Source organism: Amblyomma maculatum, chromosome 1 (assembly GCF_055883805.1).
Source record: "Amblyomma maculatum isolate TAMU_Amacu chromosome 1, ASM5588380v1, whole genome shotgun sequence".
In the NCBI taxonomy this organism is placed as follows: domain Eukaryota; kingdom Metazoa; phylum Arthropoda; class Arachnida; order Ixodida; family Ixodidae; genus Amblyomma; species Amblyomma maculatum.
This window is the reverse complement of record NC_139344.1, coordinates 384,211,679-384,228,837: the sequence shown is the minus strand read 5'-3', so window position 1 is coordinate 384,228,837 and position 17,159 is coordinate 384,211,679. Positions and strand designations below refer to the sequence as shown.

At 45.0% G+C, this 17,159-nt stretch overlaps 2 protein-coding genes across 6 annotated transcripts in view; one reads left to right on the top strand and one right to left on the bottom strand.

Moving 5' to 3' along the window:
* Positions 1 to 75: 75 nt before the first annotated feature.
* Positions 76 to 4,208, top strand: Prp16 (ATP-dependent RNA helicase l(1)G0007). The gene has a single exon (XM_084593607.1). The coding sequence runs from the start codon at positions 200 to 202 to the stop codon at positions 3,749 to 3,751; it is 3,552 nt and encodes a 1,183-aa protein (XP_084449733.1). The 5' UTR covers positions 76 to 199; the 3' UTR covers positions 3,752 to 4,208.
* The window catches only part of LOC146208419 (endosome/lysosome-associated apoptosis and autophagy regulator family member 2-like), a 61,266-nt gene continuing 48,300 nt past the window's right edge, over positions 4,194 to 17,159 (bottom strand). For 4 of the 5 annotated variants that reach the window (XM_084593652.1, XM_084593643.1, XM_084593617.1 and 1 more), the window contains 5 exons: positions 16,510 to 16,555; positions 15,082 to 15,268; positions 14,227 to 14,438; positions 12,801 to 12,984; positions 4,194 to 5,753 (listed from right to left, as the gene is read on the bottom strand). In XM_084593652.1, the coding sequence (XP_084449778.1) occupies positions 5,694 to 5,753; positions 12,801 to 12,984; positions 14,227 to 14,438; positions 15,082 to 15,268; positions 16,510 to 16,555 (689 nt within the window). In that variant the 3' untranslated portion in view covers positions 4,194 to 5,693. The remainder of the gene's footprint in view (positions 5,754 to 12,800; positions 12,985 to 14,226; positions 14,439 to 15,081; positions 15,269 to 16,509; positions 16,556 to 17,159) is intronic. The other variant, XM_084593634.1, reaches the window with a different exon arrangement.

Genomic DNA, 17,159 nt, shown 5'->3' with positions numbered 1-17,159 from the left:
ATTCAAATAAAACTGACTTTGTAATCAGACAATCCACATGGTCAATCCATTCTCATCCATATCCGTGCCAGGCCGCAGCCGCAGTTTAGTGAGCCGTGAGCCGTAGTTTGTGAGTTTGTGCGGCGTATTTAGCGTTTTTAGCTCTGTTGACTACCTGCTTCAATTATGTGTTCAGGAAATCTGCGGTACTTACTTCAGCATGAGTGACTTCGAGTCAATACATCGTCTGGAAGGCCTTGAAGAGGAGGTAGGAGGTCTGATAAAAAAGAAGTCCGCTCACGAATTCAAGGCACCCGTCCAAAGAAAGTCAGTGCTTGGTCTAGACGTCCTTGCCGCCGCCAAGAGGAAGCAGAAGAGCGAACAAGAAAACAGTAAGAAATTTCGCAAGGAAGGGGATCGCACTGATGAATCTGAACGCGAAAGTACTGAATCAGCACATGCCAGACAGTACCGGAAACCACGTATAGAGACCCCGACGCATACCGGCGGCGTGGATGCCAAGTACGCCGAGCGTATCCGCGATCACCGAGATCACCATAGTCGTGGCGTTTACGCTTCTTCGAAAGACACTAGAAAGCCTCCTCAGTCACCATCCTGCCGTGATCGTGACCGCAATCGTGACCGCGACAGGGATCGACGAGACGACAGGTATGACTCTGGTCGCTCATCGTCGCACCGGTCTCGGAAAGACTGGTGTGAAACACCGTCACGATTCAAGGACCCACCCACACCAAATATTCGACCCAAGGATACTCCATCTCGTTCAAACTGGGAAGAAGATGAGGACACGCCATCCCGGCGCTCATCTTGGGACGTGCCAACGCCATCGCCGCGTGACAGTTCCGACAGGCGAGGCACAACAGACCGACGTTACCGCCGTCCGACAGACACACCGCGTGCCACACCGGCACACAAGTACAATTCTTGGGCTGCTGACAGACGTAAGACGTACGCCACTCCAGGTAGCAAACACTCCAAAGACGAGAAGATACCGTGGGGGGAAGACGGTGACCAGAAGGAAGACTGGGAGGTCGAGCAACAGAGGCTGGACCGGGAATGGTATAGTCTGGATGAAGGCTATGACGAAGCGCACAACCCATTCGCAAGCATACCAGAAGAGTACACCAAGAAGAAGGAAGCAGCGCTGGAGCAGAAGAAAATAAAAAAAGTGTCAGCTCAGCAAAGACAGATCAATAAGGATAATGAGAAATGGGAGACCAATCGAATGCTAACTAGTGGTGTCGTGCTGAAGGTCGATGTGGACGAGGACTTTGACGAGGATAACGAGGCAAAGGTCCATGTCCTTGTACACAACATTGTGCCGCCATTTCTGGATGGCCGTATTGTGTTCACCAAGCAGCCTGAACCGGTGCTTCCTGTGAAGGACCCAACATCTGACATGGCCATTGTCTCTCGAAAAGGTAGTGCTGTTGTCCGCTTCTACAGGGAGCAGAAAGAGCGCAGGAAAGCTCAGAAGAAGGAGTGGGAGCTAGCAGGTACAAAGTTGGGCAATATTCTGGGGGTTAAGCAGAAAAAGGATGAACGCGACGATAATGACGATGCTGATTACAAGACTGAGCAGCGTTTTGCTGATCACATCAAGGATGCTGACAGCGAAGGAACTAGTGAATTTTCTAGGAAAAAGACACTACTTCAGCAAAGACAGTACCTCCCAGTGTTTGCAGCTCGCCAGGAACTTTTACGTATCATCAGGGAGAACAGCATTGTTATCATTGTTGGTGAGACAGGCTCTGGAAAAACTACGCAGCTGACTCAGTACCTACATGAGGATGGTTACAGCAAATATGGCATGATCGGGTGCACGCAGCCTCGGAGAGTGGCTGCCATGTCGGTGGCAAAACGTGTGTCGGATGAGATGGGCTGTAAACTGGGGGAAGAAGTTGGTTATGCTATCCGGTTTGAAGACTGCACGTGTGAGAAAACAATAATCAAATACATGACTGACGGTATCCTATTGAGAGAGTCTTTGAGGGAGCCTGACCTGGACCAGTACAGTGCTGTAATCATGGATGAAGCCCATGAGAGGTCTCTTAGCACTGAGGTACTGTTTGGTCTGCTTCGTGAAGTAGTGTCACGGAGACGGGACTTGAAACTGATTGTTACTTCTGCAACCATGGATGCTACGAAGTTTGCTTCATTCTTCGGAAGCGTACCTGTATTTACCATTCCTGGCAGGACATTTCCTGTGGAGCTGTTCTTCAGCAAGAACCCTGTTGAGGACTATGTTGATGCTGCCGTCAAGCAAACTCTCCAGATTCATTTACAACCCAATGTAGGAGATATTCTGGTTTTCATGCCTGGTCAAGAAGATATTGAAGTGACTTGTGAGCTGGTTGCTGAAAGGCTTGAGGAAATTGACAACGCACCTCAGTTAGCCATTTTACCCATTTACTCCCAATTGCCGAGTGACCTTCAGGCTAAGATTTTTCAGAAGGCTCCAGATGGGGTGCGAAAATGCATTGTGGCAACTAACATTGCAGAGACTTCGCTCACTGTTGATGGAATCAGCTTTGTTGTTGACAGTGGCTACTGCAAGCTAAAGGTGTATAACCCTCGCATTGGTATGGATGCACTCCAAATATATCCAGTCAGCCAAGCAAATGCAAACCAGCGGTCCGGACGAGCTGGAAGAACAGGGCCTGGAACATGTTTCAGGCTGTACACAGATCATCAGTACAAAAATGAGCTGCTTAAAACCACTGTACCAGAGATCCAAAGGACGAATCTCGCTAATGTTGTCCTCCTCCTCAAGTCTTTAGGTGTTCAGGACTTGCTCCAGTTCCACTTCATGGACCCTCCACCTCAAGACAACATATTAAACTCCATGTACCAGCTGTGGATTCTTGGTGCTTTGGACAATGTGGGAACACTAACCCCGCTCGGACGGCACATGGTTGAATTTCCCCTTGACCCTCCTTTGTCTAAAATGGTCATTGTATCCTGTGACATGGGGTGCAGCGAGGAGATCTTGACCATTGTTTCCATGCTGTCCGTGCCCAGCATCTTCTACAGGCCCAAGGGTCGGGAAGAAGACAGTGATGCTGCACGAGAGAAGTTCCAAGTACCCGAAAGTGACCACCTGACCTACTTGAACGTGTTCCTTCAGTGGAAAATCAACCACTACTCTTCAGCTTGGTGCAACGAGCACTTCATCCATGTCAAGTCGATGCGCAAAGTGCGTGAAGTGCGGCAGCAACTCAAGGACATCATGGCTCAGCAGAAAATGAAGCTTGTCTCGTGCGGCACCGAATGGGACGTCATCCGCAAGTGCATCTGCTCTGCTTTTTTTCTGCAGGCAGCGAGGCTCAAAGGTATTGGGGAATACATAAACTGTCGCACAGGGATGCCATGTCACCTCCACCCCACCAGTGCTCTCTTTGGAATGGGCTACACGCCGGACTATGTTGTCTACCACGAGCTCATCATGACCACGAAAGAGTACATGCAGTGTGTCACTGCAGTGGATGGCCATTGGCTGGCTGAGCTTGGCCCCATGTTCTACAGCGTCCGAGAGTCTGGAAGGTCCCGGCACAGGGTGCAAAGAGACCACCAGTCACAAATGGAACAAGAGATGTCCTTAGCAGAACAGCAGCTTCGCCGTAGGAAAGATGAACACGAGGAGAAGCAAGCAGCAGCCTCTATGCGAGCAGCACGCATTGTCACACCTGGCTACCAGCCGGAAGGTGTCCCGGCCACACCTAGAAGGACACCTGCCAGGTTTGGACTCTGAGTGGTGCAGTTATGTATACATACTGTAAGCTGTGCCTGGCATTGATGCAGTCATGCGGTGTCATTCAGTGTCTGTGGAACTTACCTAGCACATCTACTCAGCCCAAGTGACAAGCGTTGCATTTCACAAATGGTTGATCAGCAGTTGAGCCTGTGGTGTTTATCACATAGTGTGGCATTTATCACATAGTGAGCCTGTACCATAATGGCATAGTTTACTTTGTAAAGTGTTTCACTGTGAATGTAATTGTAAAAGGCTCATATACGCAGATATTTGGAGCACACCATATGTGCGTCATATTAAAAGTGAATATTTGGAATGGCTGTATATATTACATATTTCCTTGATGGCAAAGCCGTCTGTCAACTATTCTGTCTTCAAGAATTAAGGCATAGCACGATAGCATGATGTCGCGCTGCAAGGCACAAAATAAAGCGAGAAGTTGGTTTTAAATACATGTGCATTTATTGTAATCTTTATTAATAGCTTTGCTACAACATAATACCACACCACAGAGCTGCACATAGAGTTTCTTTGCCGGCCTGTTTGCATATGTCGCGCAAAAATGTAAATGAGTTGGAAAGCTATGTGCGTCTAATGTTTACCTTCAATCTAAGAATAGGTCAATAACACTGCGTCAATGAGGAAGTTTGACGGGTCTAAGCAAAGTCACGCAAAGCCAAGAATCCAGCTGTCACAGTGTACAGTATAGCTCGTTTACAAGTGGATTAAATGTGCTGTGCCACGAAGCTAAGCGTATTTACAAAGATGCAAGTGCCTAATTACCTTTGATCCCATCGCCACACTCGCACATGAATGTTCGCTGCTGTGTCATTAAATCGCTGTAATACGGGATACGACCTTTGCTCTCTTGTGCAATGACATCACGTTGTTCATGCTCATATGCTCCGTAATGCTCCCATATGAGGAACTGTCACCTTTTTCGCAATTCTTCACCTCTGCAGCGACAAAGGCGCACACGCAATGATCACATGGAATGCAGCCCACTCGTTAAGGCTGTTCGGATATGCCTGCTGCAAACAAAGAGAAGTGTGTGCATTCCTACCGCAATGTGAAGGCACAACACACATGGGTTTTTGTCTTGCTATCACAAATAGAGCTGGCACATATGAAAATAATGCGAGTCTCCTTGTTTTCTCAGTGTATGGAGGTTACATTTAAGTTACAAGCAGTACTCGGCCACATAGCATCTCGGGTTAAACTGCTGAAAAAACAACAGCAAGCATGGATGCATGAGTAATATATCTTTGGTGCTACGAAAACAGTCATGCCAGCAAACAGTTTGAGAGAACAACAGGCACTTTAGTAAGTACGGCAGAAGCTTTTTTTTTTTCTTCTTTCAAAAGTGACTACACAGTTAAGTCTTCGCGGTCGCGTTGGTCGCGTGGGTACATTGTTTGAAAAAGTGGCAGCACTTGAAAACACCGTCGATACACACAACAGAGCAATAGCATGACCGACAACACACTCAACTGCATTCAAAAAAGGAAACATGATATATTTCTGCCCACCTGTACAAAACAGTGCGTGTAACATGATGACCCCACAAACAGCGCTGCCCTGGTCGCTTATCAGTCACATTTACAATACCACAGCTCCTAATCCTCGACTTTGTGCTAATGTACACTTCTGCCTTTTTGCCTTCGTGAGAGACTAGATAGTACGGGACACTTGAACGCACACACATACACCCATACACGCAGTCTTCAGAAATAGGACCGAGTATACTAAAAATATGCTGGAATGTTTCTGCCTTGCATTTGTACACCAATTACATGAATGGTGTGTGTTGGATTTAATGGTGTGCAAGAGCTGTTTGCGGCCGCTGCCCTCTCTTCTCCCCTGAAGCTCCGGCGGCGTCTTGGCCTTTGTAGCTGTGGTCGTCAACTCTAAGGAGATGGCGCGGCCACTGCAGGCCCCTTCACGACACCATCTCGCCTTTGGTCAGGTGGATGGTCTCAAAGTGGTGTCCCTCTCCACTCTGGAAATTGGTAATTTTAGCATACACTGAGCACTCAAAAACAGCACGCTGATTTTAAACATAACAAGTGTTGCAATGCTAAACGCGAACTAATATGATTCCCTTGGTCTAATCCGCTTGATTATTCATACTGAAATTCTGCACACAAACAGCATTCAATTGTCTATCGTTTTTAATACCAATTTGGATGATGTTCTTGCTTGATTCGATCAGAATTCATTAGAAACCTGCATCGTCTGCTGCATTGGTGACACATAGGAAGCCTTCGTTTGTGGTGCTTATAATGCAGACACGAATTTTTAATAAATTCTAATCAAATTATGAATTAGACAAGTACAGTCGACATCACCATTGTGTAAAGCACTCGGGCAGTGCTTATCCCGCAATAAAAACTGAAATTAAAAATCAGCCCACAATTTGCGGACAAAGTGCTCATGCTCATCTTCTTCACAGGTCTGTGTGGATCTACTTCCGTACAAGCATTGCTTGTAAAATGTAGAAACTGCGACGAGGTATCGATTCTTATACAGGGAAGTGCGCCGATTGAGCGCTCTACACAAGGGTGACGTCAACTGTACATATCATCTAAACTGGTATTAAAAAGGTTGGACAGTTGTATGCTATCTGTGTGCCGAATTTCAGCCTGAATAAGGAAGCGATTTAAACGATACAAACATATTACAGTTTGCATTTAGCATTGCTACAGTCGGTAGAATCATATCTATACACCTGTCATGACCAACTCTCGGGAATAAGGTTCCATAAGTACTAAAAACTGCCTTACAAGTGTTGCACTGCATATGTTTCAAACACTTTCCCTGCATTATGTTCATCATCAATGTAACTTCCAATCACTGCAAATGACTGACCTCCAGTTAATGCTTTCGTGCATTCTTCTAATATTCCAAAGTTAGCATGCATTGTAATTCAAGTATAAATTAATGCTGGAAGTGTACTTCTGTGGATACTGCACTTTGGATGTTTTAAAGAGCATGCACTCTTGCTGACTCATGACTTATGTATCACTTCATTGCGTCTTCAGGATAGGCTACACTCCGCTTATTGACTCTCACATTTTAACAAGCTAGGATTTCCATGTATGCAAGTGAAAACACAACATAGCATCAGGCAAAACTTGTAAAAACTTAATAGGAAGCAGTTTTACCATGATAATCTTTAAACAGTTGTCATATTTATATTATTCCTGCATAAGCCATATACATGTGAGGAAGACACCCCAGCAGGGTACAGCACGTGACCTTTCTTTATTACAAATAGTCCACAATGACATCTTACAGCTGCATTTTCTACAGAGAGGGCTTTGTTGTCACAAATGAGTACTCGAAACTAAATAAAAGTAGTCTGACTACCTATACCGAATAAAAAAAAAGACAGTTGCACTATGGAAAGGGGTATTTTATGCACAGACCCAACCAGACTTCCAGAGTGGTTGAGCTTTTCACTACAGTCAGTGCCAGCTTTAGGAGTGGGTGATCAGTATGGTCATTAATATGTCGTAATTTGCGCATCTCACAAGCTATTTATTAGGTGGTAAAAAGATGATGTGTAATGGTACCTCGATGTAAACAGGTCACACTAGTAATTTCCAAAACAATCTGCAATTTCTCGTTTAATACTTTAAACTTTGCGTAATAAACTGTGGCCTAGGATATGTCCTCAATCGCCCAGGAGAAGGCATTATTTTAGAAACTTGGCTGCATTTAGCTGGGACACCTAACATATTGCAAGCTTGTATTTCGGCATTGCTTCCTTACACGTTTTTAATTCTTTGTTTATAGTTATAATTCGTAGCATGCAGTAGTTTCCATCTTAGCTGATTTTATCACTGCATAGCACATAATCGGTACCTTTCTTGCTCAGTAACAAGATTACTTCATAATTTCTCTTCCAGCAGCCCCTCACATTTATTCATTGTATCATGTGCATTTTAAAAAGAAAAGATACACTGACTGATCGGTTAGGGAAATGACTGCAATTTATGCTCCTTTTCTGCACCTCGATGACTGCAGTTTATGCTCCTTTTCTGCACCTCATTTTCATGCTTTAAAGGAAATTTGTGATATGCCGGTGTCGACAGATGTTTGCAAAGGGTACAGATTGGGGTAAGGCCAGCCCTGAATACAGTGTCGGAGAAGCGACGCTTATACTAGCTGCTGAGTTCCGAGATCAGCCCTTGTGTCTGCTTTATTGCTTCACAGGCATATTCGAGCACTGCACTCTGAATCAAGCAGTTGCTCTTTTAAGCGCCTTTCTTTTTTTTTTTTTTACATTGGAGCACAGCATTTGCACACATAGCAAGTGTGATTGGGTCCACACACCCGAACACAAAATTTTCGGGTAATGGGAGTTTTCCTGTGTCCCGAATATGCAACTGCACTGGTAGTAATTTTTTCAAGGTGACGTTGCAAATATTTCGAAGTACTGAACATGTGCTGTTGGCAGATATAGAAAAAGAAATGTATTCCGAACTACCATGTCTAGCAAATATTTATGGTTGGGTGACTATTTCTTTCAAGTGATTTAGGTGGTCGGTCATTGCTGCCAGCATTTTGCTGTATAAACCAGTCTATATCGGATATATCGAAACTGGATACATCGAGAAGTCAACAAGGATTGAGGGGCAGCCTCAATTCCCATGCCGATTCAACGTTTCAACTAGGAGACTTGTCTTCGTCTGGACAGCATCACTGGTGGGGGTTTAAATGCACTTTTCCTTCCAAACAAGAAAAGCGAGGAAAGGGGGAGGCAGGGAAAGAAAGGAGCAGAGCAAAGAGTGAAAGAGTGTTTCTTTAGGTATGAATTTCAATGAAGCTGGAAACGGCAGACCCTTCACCTGAAAAAAGAAAATAAAGGCATCAGCAGCAGGGAAAACTGCATTTCAAATTAAACGTTGAGAGCATCTAAAGCAGGTTCGATGTCGGCAGGCATTCCAAATGGATCTGGTAAGCAATACAGCTGCAGTGGAATTGTCGAGAGCTTTCCACGTGTGGTTAAGAACCAGCATAGAATAAGAGTGTTAGAAAAAAAATTAGGTAGGAGAGATAGTTGAAAAATAGAAAAATAATGAACCAGAGCAAGCCAAATTTGCCAAGCGGGACATTATATCAGAAGAAAAGTATTCAAGGGGGAACCAAAGTGAAAGTGAATAGAAGGAAGCATGTTTGGAAAAAAAAGTGCAGCTGATGCTATGGGGAGGGGGGGGGCGGGGGGGCTACATATGGTGCGAGTAAATTGCACAATTCTTGCTCTATGCGATTGTTTTTTCGACTAATTATGGAGCAAAGGGAATATATTTTAGAAATTGTAATATTCCTTAATTTTGTGGTATTTTTGGTTCTAATGTTCTAACTTTATGGATTAGAAATGCCTTCCTCTCTATATATATAGTTTGTTCCTTGCAGTTCAAAATTATGGCTATTCTGTTTGAAATGCTGGGAAACATTGGAACTAGCAGTGAACTAGCAGTGGTGCAGGCCTGTCCTGTCTTGCGATCCACCTTTGTAAGCATTATGAACCAACTTTCCCAGAGTTTACCCTATTGAAACATTGGAAATGTCAGGGCATTCAGGAACATCTGCCAGTATCGTTTTGGGTGCTGATTGATCCTCTACCTCGCATTGCAGTTTTCCCTGCTGTTGCTTTTTTTTTTTTTTTTTGGTAACGGGACCACCGTTTCCAGGTTCATAGAAATTCGTACCCAATGAAACCTTCCCCCGCCTTGCCCTGCTCCTTCTGTCTCTCTCTCTCTCTCTCGACTAATTATATATATATATATATATATATATATATATATATATATATATATATATATATATATCCCCCCCCGCCTTCCCATCCTTCGCTCTTCTTCAGAAGCAAAAGCGCATTTAACTCGTGCCAGCGATGATCGCGATGCCCAGAAAAAGACAAGTCACCTTTTCCAAACGTTGACGCGGCTTGCGAACTGAGACTCCCCATCAGCCTTGGCTCAGTTCTCTTTCTTAGTGTGTAGCTGTCTTATTCTCGTTCTACCCTGGATCCGGATATATATCGAGCCATTGCTTATATTAAACTCAGGCTATTCCCTTAATAATGTCATGTAAAATGTATTAACACGAGCAGGGCTCGCGTTCATCGAACTCCCGCTCATCGGAATATTTGATATATCGAACTGCGTGCCGCGCCCCTGCAAGTGCGCTTCTCCTAGTGGCACTCCTATGACCTGATTTCGAGTGTGGAGCCGGGTCGGCTACGCAACCTTGGGCACCTTTTGACAGCGCTAAAGCTGTAAAACTGCTTGACCAAGAGAACGTTGAGCCCGCTTGATACTTGTTTTCAACCCGACGCTGCTATCGTGCGGAAAAGCCAGAGTTCAATGCATCGCCCCTGTGCGGTGGAGCCAGCCTAGCTGATGGAAGGCTTGAAGCTGTTGCTGTGTGGCCTGCTTCGCTGCTGAAGGAGACATAGAAATCGAGTGTACTTGCGTTTTAATTGAGCTGTTATAGCATATGCAGTGTGAGAGTAGCAGAATTGCACCTCTTATGGTGAGCTATAGCGTTTCCCAAAGCACCGTCCGCAGCAGCTTTGATGTGAACCCCAACGGCACATTCACCACACGGCGCTAGACGCTAGGTTAGAGGAGCGTCAGCTTCGACGTTCCTTTCTAACTCTGCCAAATATTCAGAGCATGCGTCCGCGTCGACGGAGTGGCACGTAGGGGTATACTTTTCTTATTTACTGTTTCATTTTTTTTTTTTTTTTTTGGCGCCTGGCACGAGCTCGTGACGCTCGGCGCACGATGCACGCTGGTGCACGCACATGCACCGTGCGGATCGTCATGCCCGAAGTGAGCGGCGGGCTACCAGTACGCCGGCGTGCAGCACATCTCTGCAGGAAGTATGCCGCTAGCTTGGATACACTGTACTGAAGCGAGTTACAGAGGAGCTTATCTCTTGGCATGTTTTATATATCGAATTATTGATATATCGAACTATTTCGCCATCACCTTCGAGTGCGATATATCTGGGATCGACTGTATACCGTACTAATGCGAATTTATGAGGACCTATTTTTATTTCAAACCCTTGACAGAGTAGCGATATAAGCAGTGCAGAAGTGTACGTCTCTAGGTCGGGCAAATACGCGTGTGCGGCTGTAGTTGGCGTACGAGGACTCGTCACAAAGGTACATTATTTGTCAGAAACATATATGGTCCAGAGAGTTTCCTTCGTTGAGTACTCCTTTAGTCCTTGTGGAAGTCCTACCAACCGAAGAAGACCGGACTAAAAATCTCCTTGCTGTCAGGAAATATAGAACGCTGGGAATGCATCATGAGCCATTCAATGCGGCTCAGAAGCAAACCTTCCGGGCTCTAAACTTTTGACAAAGGCTGTACTTGCGTGTAGCGACCCTTGGTGATGGACCGAAGCCTCATTCAAATGCGATTGCAGCTGGCCAAAAGCATGCAAACAAATTTGTATCGTGATTAGCTGATAGCTTCATTAACCCCCAGAGTTACCATAGTGTCTAATGTTTTATTGTTTCGGTTCTGTCTTTATAGTCACCAAGAGAAAGAGACCGTGATTATAAAACTAGCTAAAGATATTTTCGTTTGAGCAATAAAATGTGTGCCAGTTCAAACGTACTGCTATAATTTTTTTCTCAAATAAAAAATTTTGTTTCGTCCTCCTTTCGCACTGAACGATAAACCGATCACACCGGCCGGATCTGACGCACGTTATCCGCGCGTCCGCGGAAAGATGCCAGGAACAGGAAGCGGAAAAGGGCGCGGTGGGGCATCCTGGAAAGTTAGCGTGGCGACCAAATTAAAAGCTTACGATTTTGTCGCTCGAATCCTCTCTCTCCCCGTTGACTTAGTGTCAAAGTATGTTTTAATATAGGGCTGTGTTTTTTTTTTTTGTCTTTTTGGGCCTTGTTTCTATTCCTTGCGATGCGGTCCTAACGACGAAATCAAAAAGTATTTTACGAATGTGACCTGAAAGGAGCGCGGTGGTTCTCAAGAAGACGACAAATGAACATTGATATTCGAGTTCGAACATAAAGAGGTAAAATACCTATAAAGAAAACTATTTCGACCACGAAGAATACGCATAAAGGGCAGTAAATGGAGTGGTAGGCGTTCGATTGTTTTTTTTTGTTTGTTTGTTTGTTTTCTTTTTTTGTGTGTGTGACGAATGAGTCTCTTGGTTTACTGCGTTAACTCTAGCAGCCGACTGTCTCGTGTGCACAAGGAAAGGCTCTCTGCACGTGAGAGCTACAATCGAATTAACTCACAGCGCAACTGTGCCTTTTCTTACATTCATGAGTTCATTGGGCTTGTTATGAATGCGTTAACCATCCCCGAGAACGTTATTTCGAAACTATGAAAAATTATGCAAAGGCCACACAGACCGCGCCCCAAGCCAGAACACGAAACTATAAACAGGCCGCGTCTGTGACGACGCCAATGGGTGCTTCGTTCTAGTGTCACCTAGAGTTAATGTATACAGTAAATCTAGTGTCACCCAGAGCCGATGTATAGTGTATAGAGCCACTACACATTGTCTAGTGTCACCTTTGCGCAGTCTTTCCACTTTCGAAGCTATTTTACAAACTCGCCCTAAGCAGTGATACCAAATATTACTTTTAGCTGTGTGAATGTTTTTGTTTTATTTTTGCGAATAATGCGCAGCATTTCAGGAAACACGTATAAACTTCCCTAAACTTAGTGCGGTTGAAATAGGAAGGAAACCTGTTCGGGAACAAACTGCCATTTTAAACATCATGCTAACTGGAACCAAACGAAGTAGAACTCCCAATCTCTAGCAATGCCAACCAGCTTCCTCTTGATAAAATCGTCATGATTTGTACCGTGACACGTCGCCGCGGGTGCATGACGCGCGTCCGCTGACTTAAGCTAAGCTCTGTTGTCGGCGAATATAAATTCGCTTTATTATGGTGCATGCAAGGAACGTATATATGCCACGATTGCGGCGGGAAACGCGAAAAAGGAACGAAAATGCCTGTCCTCCTGAACACCAAACTCACCTTACCGCTTCCGATGCGGACGGTGCGGAACTTCTGCAGCAGCCCCTTGGAGTTCTTGGCGTCGTAACCGCCGTTCTCGAAGTGGTCCTCCTCGTCCTCCTCGATGGCACAGCTCTCGGCCGCCGGTAGTTCGCCGTCCTTGCCCGAGCTGGACTGCACCAGCTTCATGTACTTGTACTCCAGCCTGCAAAACGGCATCAGCGGGTGCACCGCGATGTAGAGGGTACCGTACCAGGCGGAACCATTAATTCAAAGCACGAATCGATTCAGAGTGCAGCATCGCACTAGGGACTGCAGTTGCACTGTATGCTTTCCGAAATGAGGGAGAATGCAGCGAGGGTAATATTCAGTGTAATGTGGCGCGCGTGCGACACTCCCAGCCATCGCCCTACCTAAGACAAGACACAATTGACAGGAAGCAGACAACGGGCGTCAGGCGTGGCACGACTGTAGAACCTTCGCCGGTTAGCTATGGGGGAAAAGGCGGCTTCACCGTGCGTGCGCGGCTGTAGTCCTGCTAGTGCTATACCGCCGTGAACTAAACGCCCACTACTGTCTGCCTTTTCCAGAAGTGGCAGCAATGCTCTCCTGGTGGGTTGGTACGAACCATCAGGAGAGAGGACGTAAAATGTTGGGCAGGCATGGTGTCTATAGACATATGTACTGCTTTTCATATAAAAAAAAAAATCACAGACGATCCATGTGATTCATGCGGCAGGATATGCATTAATATTAGTGTTCCCTAAGTACGGAACAGCCAGTGCCCTTGACATGTTCAGACCAGGAGAATTGGTGTCGCAATACAGTCCATCAATCACCGTGGGACAGACCGTGCGCCGGTCTAATCCCGGTCTCTAATCTCCCACACTCCCGGTCTAATCTAGTAGTCGCAGGATAAAAAGTCATGCCCTTTGTGCATTCAACGTATCCCTGGATCGGCTACCGCGATTTCTTCTTCATCATTCATCGTCTCCACCCCACTCTATCCTCTGTTTAACTTTCTTCTGGCCGTATTTCCCGTGAAAACGAAGAAAGGTAATTCATTCTCTCTATTTTACCATCTCTCCATTAAGTCTTCACTCACCGCTGCCAACCCCGGGCCGTTTTTGCGATAATGGGCATTGAAACGAAGTCTTAATCGGGGCCTGAACGAGAGCGCTTGATAGACTTTCCAGTGGTCCGGCCTGGCATACTTCTGGTGCGGTGACCGCCGTCCTCGCCTCCCCTTGGCTCCGTCATCGATATGTACATACTTAGCATAGCACAGGACGCCTGCGCTCGCTGTATATCCTATATGCGCCATGTAAAAAACAAAACAAAAAAAAAAAACGCGAAGCGGCAAAGCAGCGCGACTGTCGCCTAAAACTGGCCATTCTGACGCCGCGCATGGCGTGAAGATCATCGCGTTGTGACACGGCTGGTGTACCTCCTGTTCTTCTTCCAGAAGTAGACGAGCAGCCCGAACAGGAGCACGCCCAGGCCGACGCCAATGGCGATGATGATCTGCAGTTGGCGAGGGATCACGGAGCAGGGCTGCGTCCGGGTCATGGTGTCCGCGGCGCTTCCCCGCGGGATGCACCCTTGGGGCGAGATGTAGTGGAGCTTCTGGACGCCACTCACGCACTCGCCTTTCACCACCTGCAAGCATATATGAAGAGGGAAAAGAAGTAGCCGCTTCATTCTGTGGCTACTCGATTAAATTACAATAGTCTTGCATTCGGGTACTTGCGCGGGAGTAACCATTTACAGCGATACAAACAATACCGCCAAAAATGATGGCTTATGAATATGTTTCATTATAATTAGCACCTTCTAGTAGGGAAATTTGTTTTATTTATTTATTTAGTTTATTTATTTATTTATTTATTTATTTATTTATTTATTTATTTATTTATTTATTTATTTATTTATTTATTTATTTATTTATTTAGTTATTTATTTATTTATTTATTTATTTATTTATTTATTTATTTATTTATTTCAGTTACCATCTTGGCCCGGTGGGCATTATAGAGGGGAGTGGGACTTGGCAAAAAAAAAAAAAAAAAAGGAGAAGAGGAAAGAACATGGGTACATGACATTGTAGGTTATGAAGGCAAATGATGTTTACAATGCAGAATTCACACAATAAAATAATAACAGCAAACAAAACAAATTATACAGGTTGCAAATTATTGAGTGCATAAATACAGGATAGAGTGAAAAAAAGAAAATCTCGTTAATGTGAGTTTCTGGTGCGTCAGAAAATCGTCCGTGTGTCGAAGCTGAACCATGTGCGTACCTGGTAGTCGTCCGGCTTGCAGATGCGGCACGCGAGCGCCGTCCTCCAGAGGAAGTGGAAAGAGCAGCCGTCGCAGGTGCCGTCGGGGCACGAGGTGGGCAGCGCCACGCTGCCGTTGGCGCCCGCGTTCTTGTCGCAGCGCATTGTGATGGTGGTGGCGCGGCCCTTCAGGCACGCCTGGGTCGGCCTGCAAGAGCGCAGTGACCGAGGCTCAGTCGGCGAGTCCCCCCCTGCGGTCTGCGTGCGCTCTGAATGTCACGAAACGAGATCGATACGGATTGGGATCCGCACGATAGACCGTACGCGTCCCTTAAATCTCTGCACCATCTTCTTGTGTCCCGCTTCCCCTTTCATTCTCTGCCACACAGCGATTGAGAGTTTGGTGACGACACAGTTTTTGTCACCCTGACGAGAAACGGTATAAACACTCATCGAGAATCAGCCAAGAATACAGAAGCATAGAAAGACGAGCCAGCTGTACATTCTCATTACAAAAAAAAAAAAAAAAAAAGACGTAAAAAAAACGTTAAAAAAATGTTAAAAGTTAGGAGATAACAAGAGTGTTAGAGCAACACTTGGGGTCCTAATGCAAGTAAAAAGTGGACATCAATAAATCAAGACAGGAAGGGTGATATCGCAAAATTTAGCAAAGCAGCCAAAGATATTGGTAGTGGTTTATTATTAAATAATAATAAAAACGGAAAATAGTGTTGTCGGCCGCGGCAACTGCTATCTAAAATCTGAAGCACAGTAAGAGCATTCGAATGGCGGCACAAAAAGACCTGCTGGCTGTACTCGAGTAGGGTGTCGCCCAACGAAAGCAAGATAAGACCGTTCAAAGAAAGGCAGCTGCGGCAAGTGCTCGTACGAGAATCGTTTCTTTTTTTTTTTTTTTTTCAATCGCTTTTGCCAAGAAAAGTCACATCCTCGCAGGAAATGTGGGATTAGCTATGACTCACCGAGCCTCGCTGGATTAAGCATATACTAGTGAGCAAATGTTCAGGTGGTTAAAATCGGTAGTTTATGACCAGCAGCGAATGATCATTTCGTTCGTGGTTATGACAAAGAAAGAAAGAAAGAAAGAAAGAAAGAAAGAAAGAAAGAAAGAAAGAAAGAAAGAAAGAAAGAAAGAAAGAAAGAAAGAAAGAAAGAAAGAAAGAAAGAAAGAAAGAAAGAAAGAAAGAAAGAAAGAAAGAAAGAAAGAAAGAAAGAAAGAAAGAAAGAAAGAAAGAAAGAAAGAAAGAAAGAAAGAAAGAAAGAAAGAAAGAAAGAAAGAAAGAAAGAAAGAAAAGAGTTGGGGAAGACCAGCCACATGGGCAGGGCATTATACAGTTGGCTACCCAGCACTGAAGTTGAAGTAGAGGACGTCGAAAGAAAATAAGAGCACGCGCAACAACACAAAAAAGCAGGCGGTTGCTGCATACTCACGTGGCAGAGTAGTAGAAGAAATGTACATCCGGTTTCTGTCCAGGACCTACAAGGCAGCAATATAGGATGATTCACGAAACAAGGCTATAAACAGCGATTACGGAGCCCAACTCTTAAATTACCCGAAAGCTTAATTTCAAATACAGTCTGGGCTCCCTGTTGGGTTCCCAAAATATTTTCCGCATCAGTAGCGTATACGTACCAGTAACGATTATGGTAAGATCGACAAAATACTAACTGCCATTGAAGCCGGGCTGCAGATATATGATCTTTAGTGCACTTCCTAGGAAGGGAACTTTATTGGTATGTTATGCCATGACAGGAGCTCTATGGTGGCTATTCTTTTGAACGAAACAATTAATTATCACCAGCCACACTACGCCTACGCTACAGAGCAAGGCTCTCCCTTATTTCTTCTTAACCCAGTCCTGGGTCAAGTCTGCTACGTCATCCATGCAAAATTACTAACCTCATCATCCCACCTGAATTTATGTTGCCCCTTTTACATCTGACTTATTTTTGAACATATTCTGTTGCCCTTGACGACTATTGTTTACCTCGTTGTTGCATTACACATGTCCTAACCATGCGTATTTCAAGAAGGCAATTACCACAAGCAAATTTTAAAACTATACGAACTCAACCCTCGA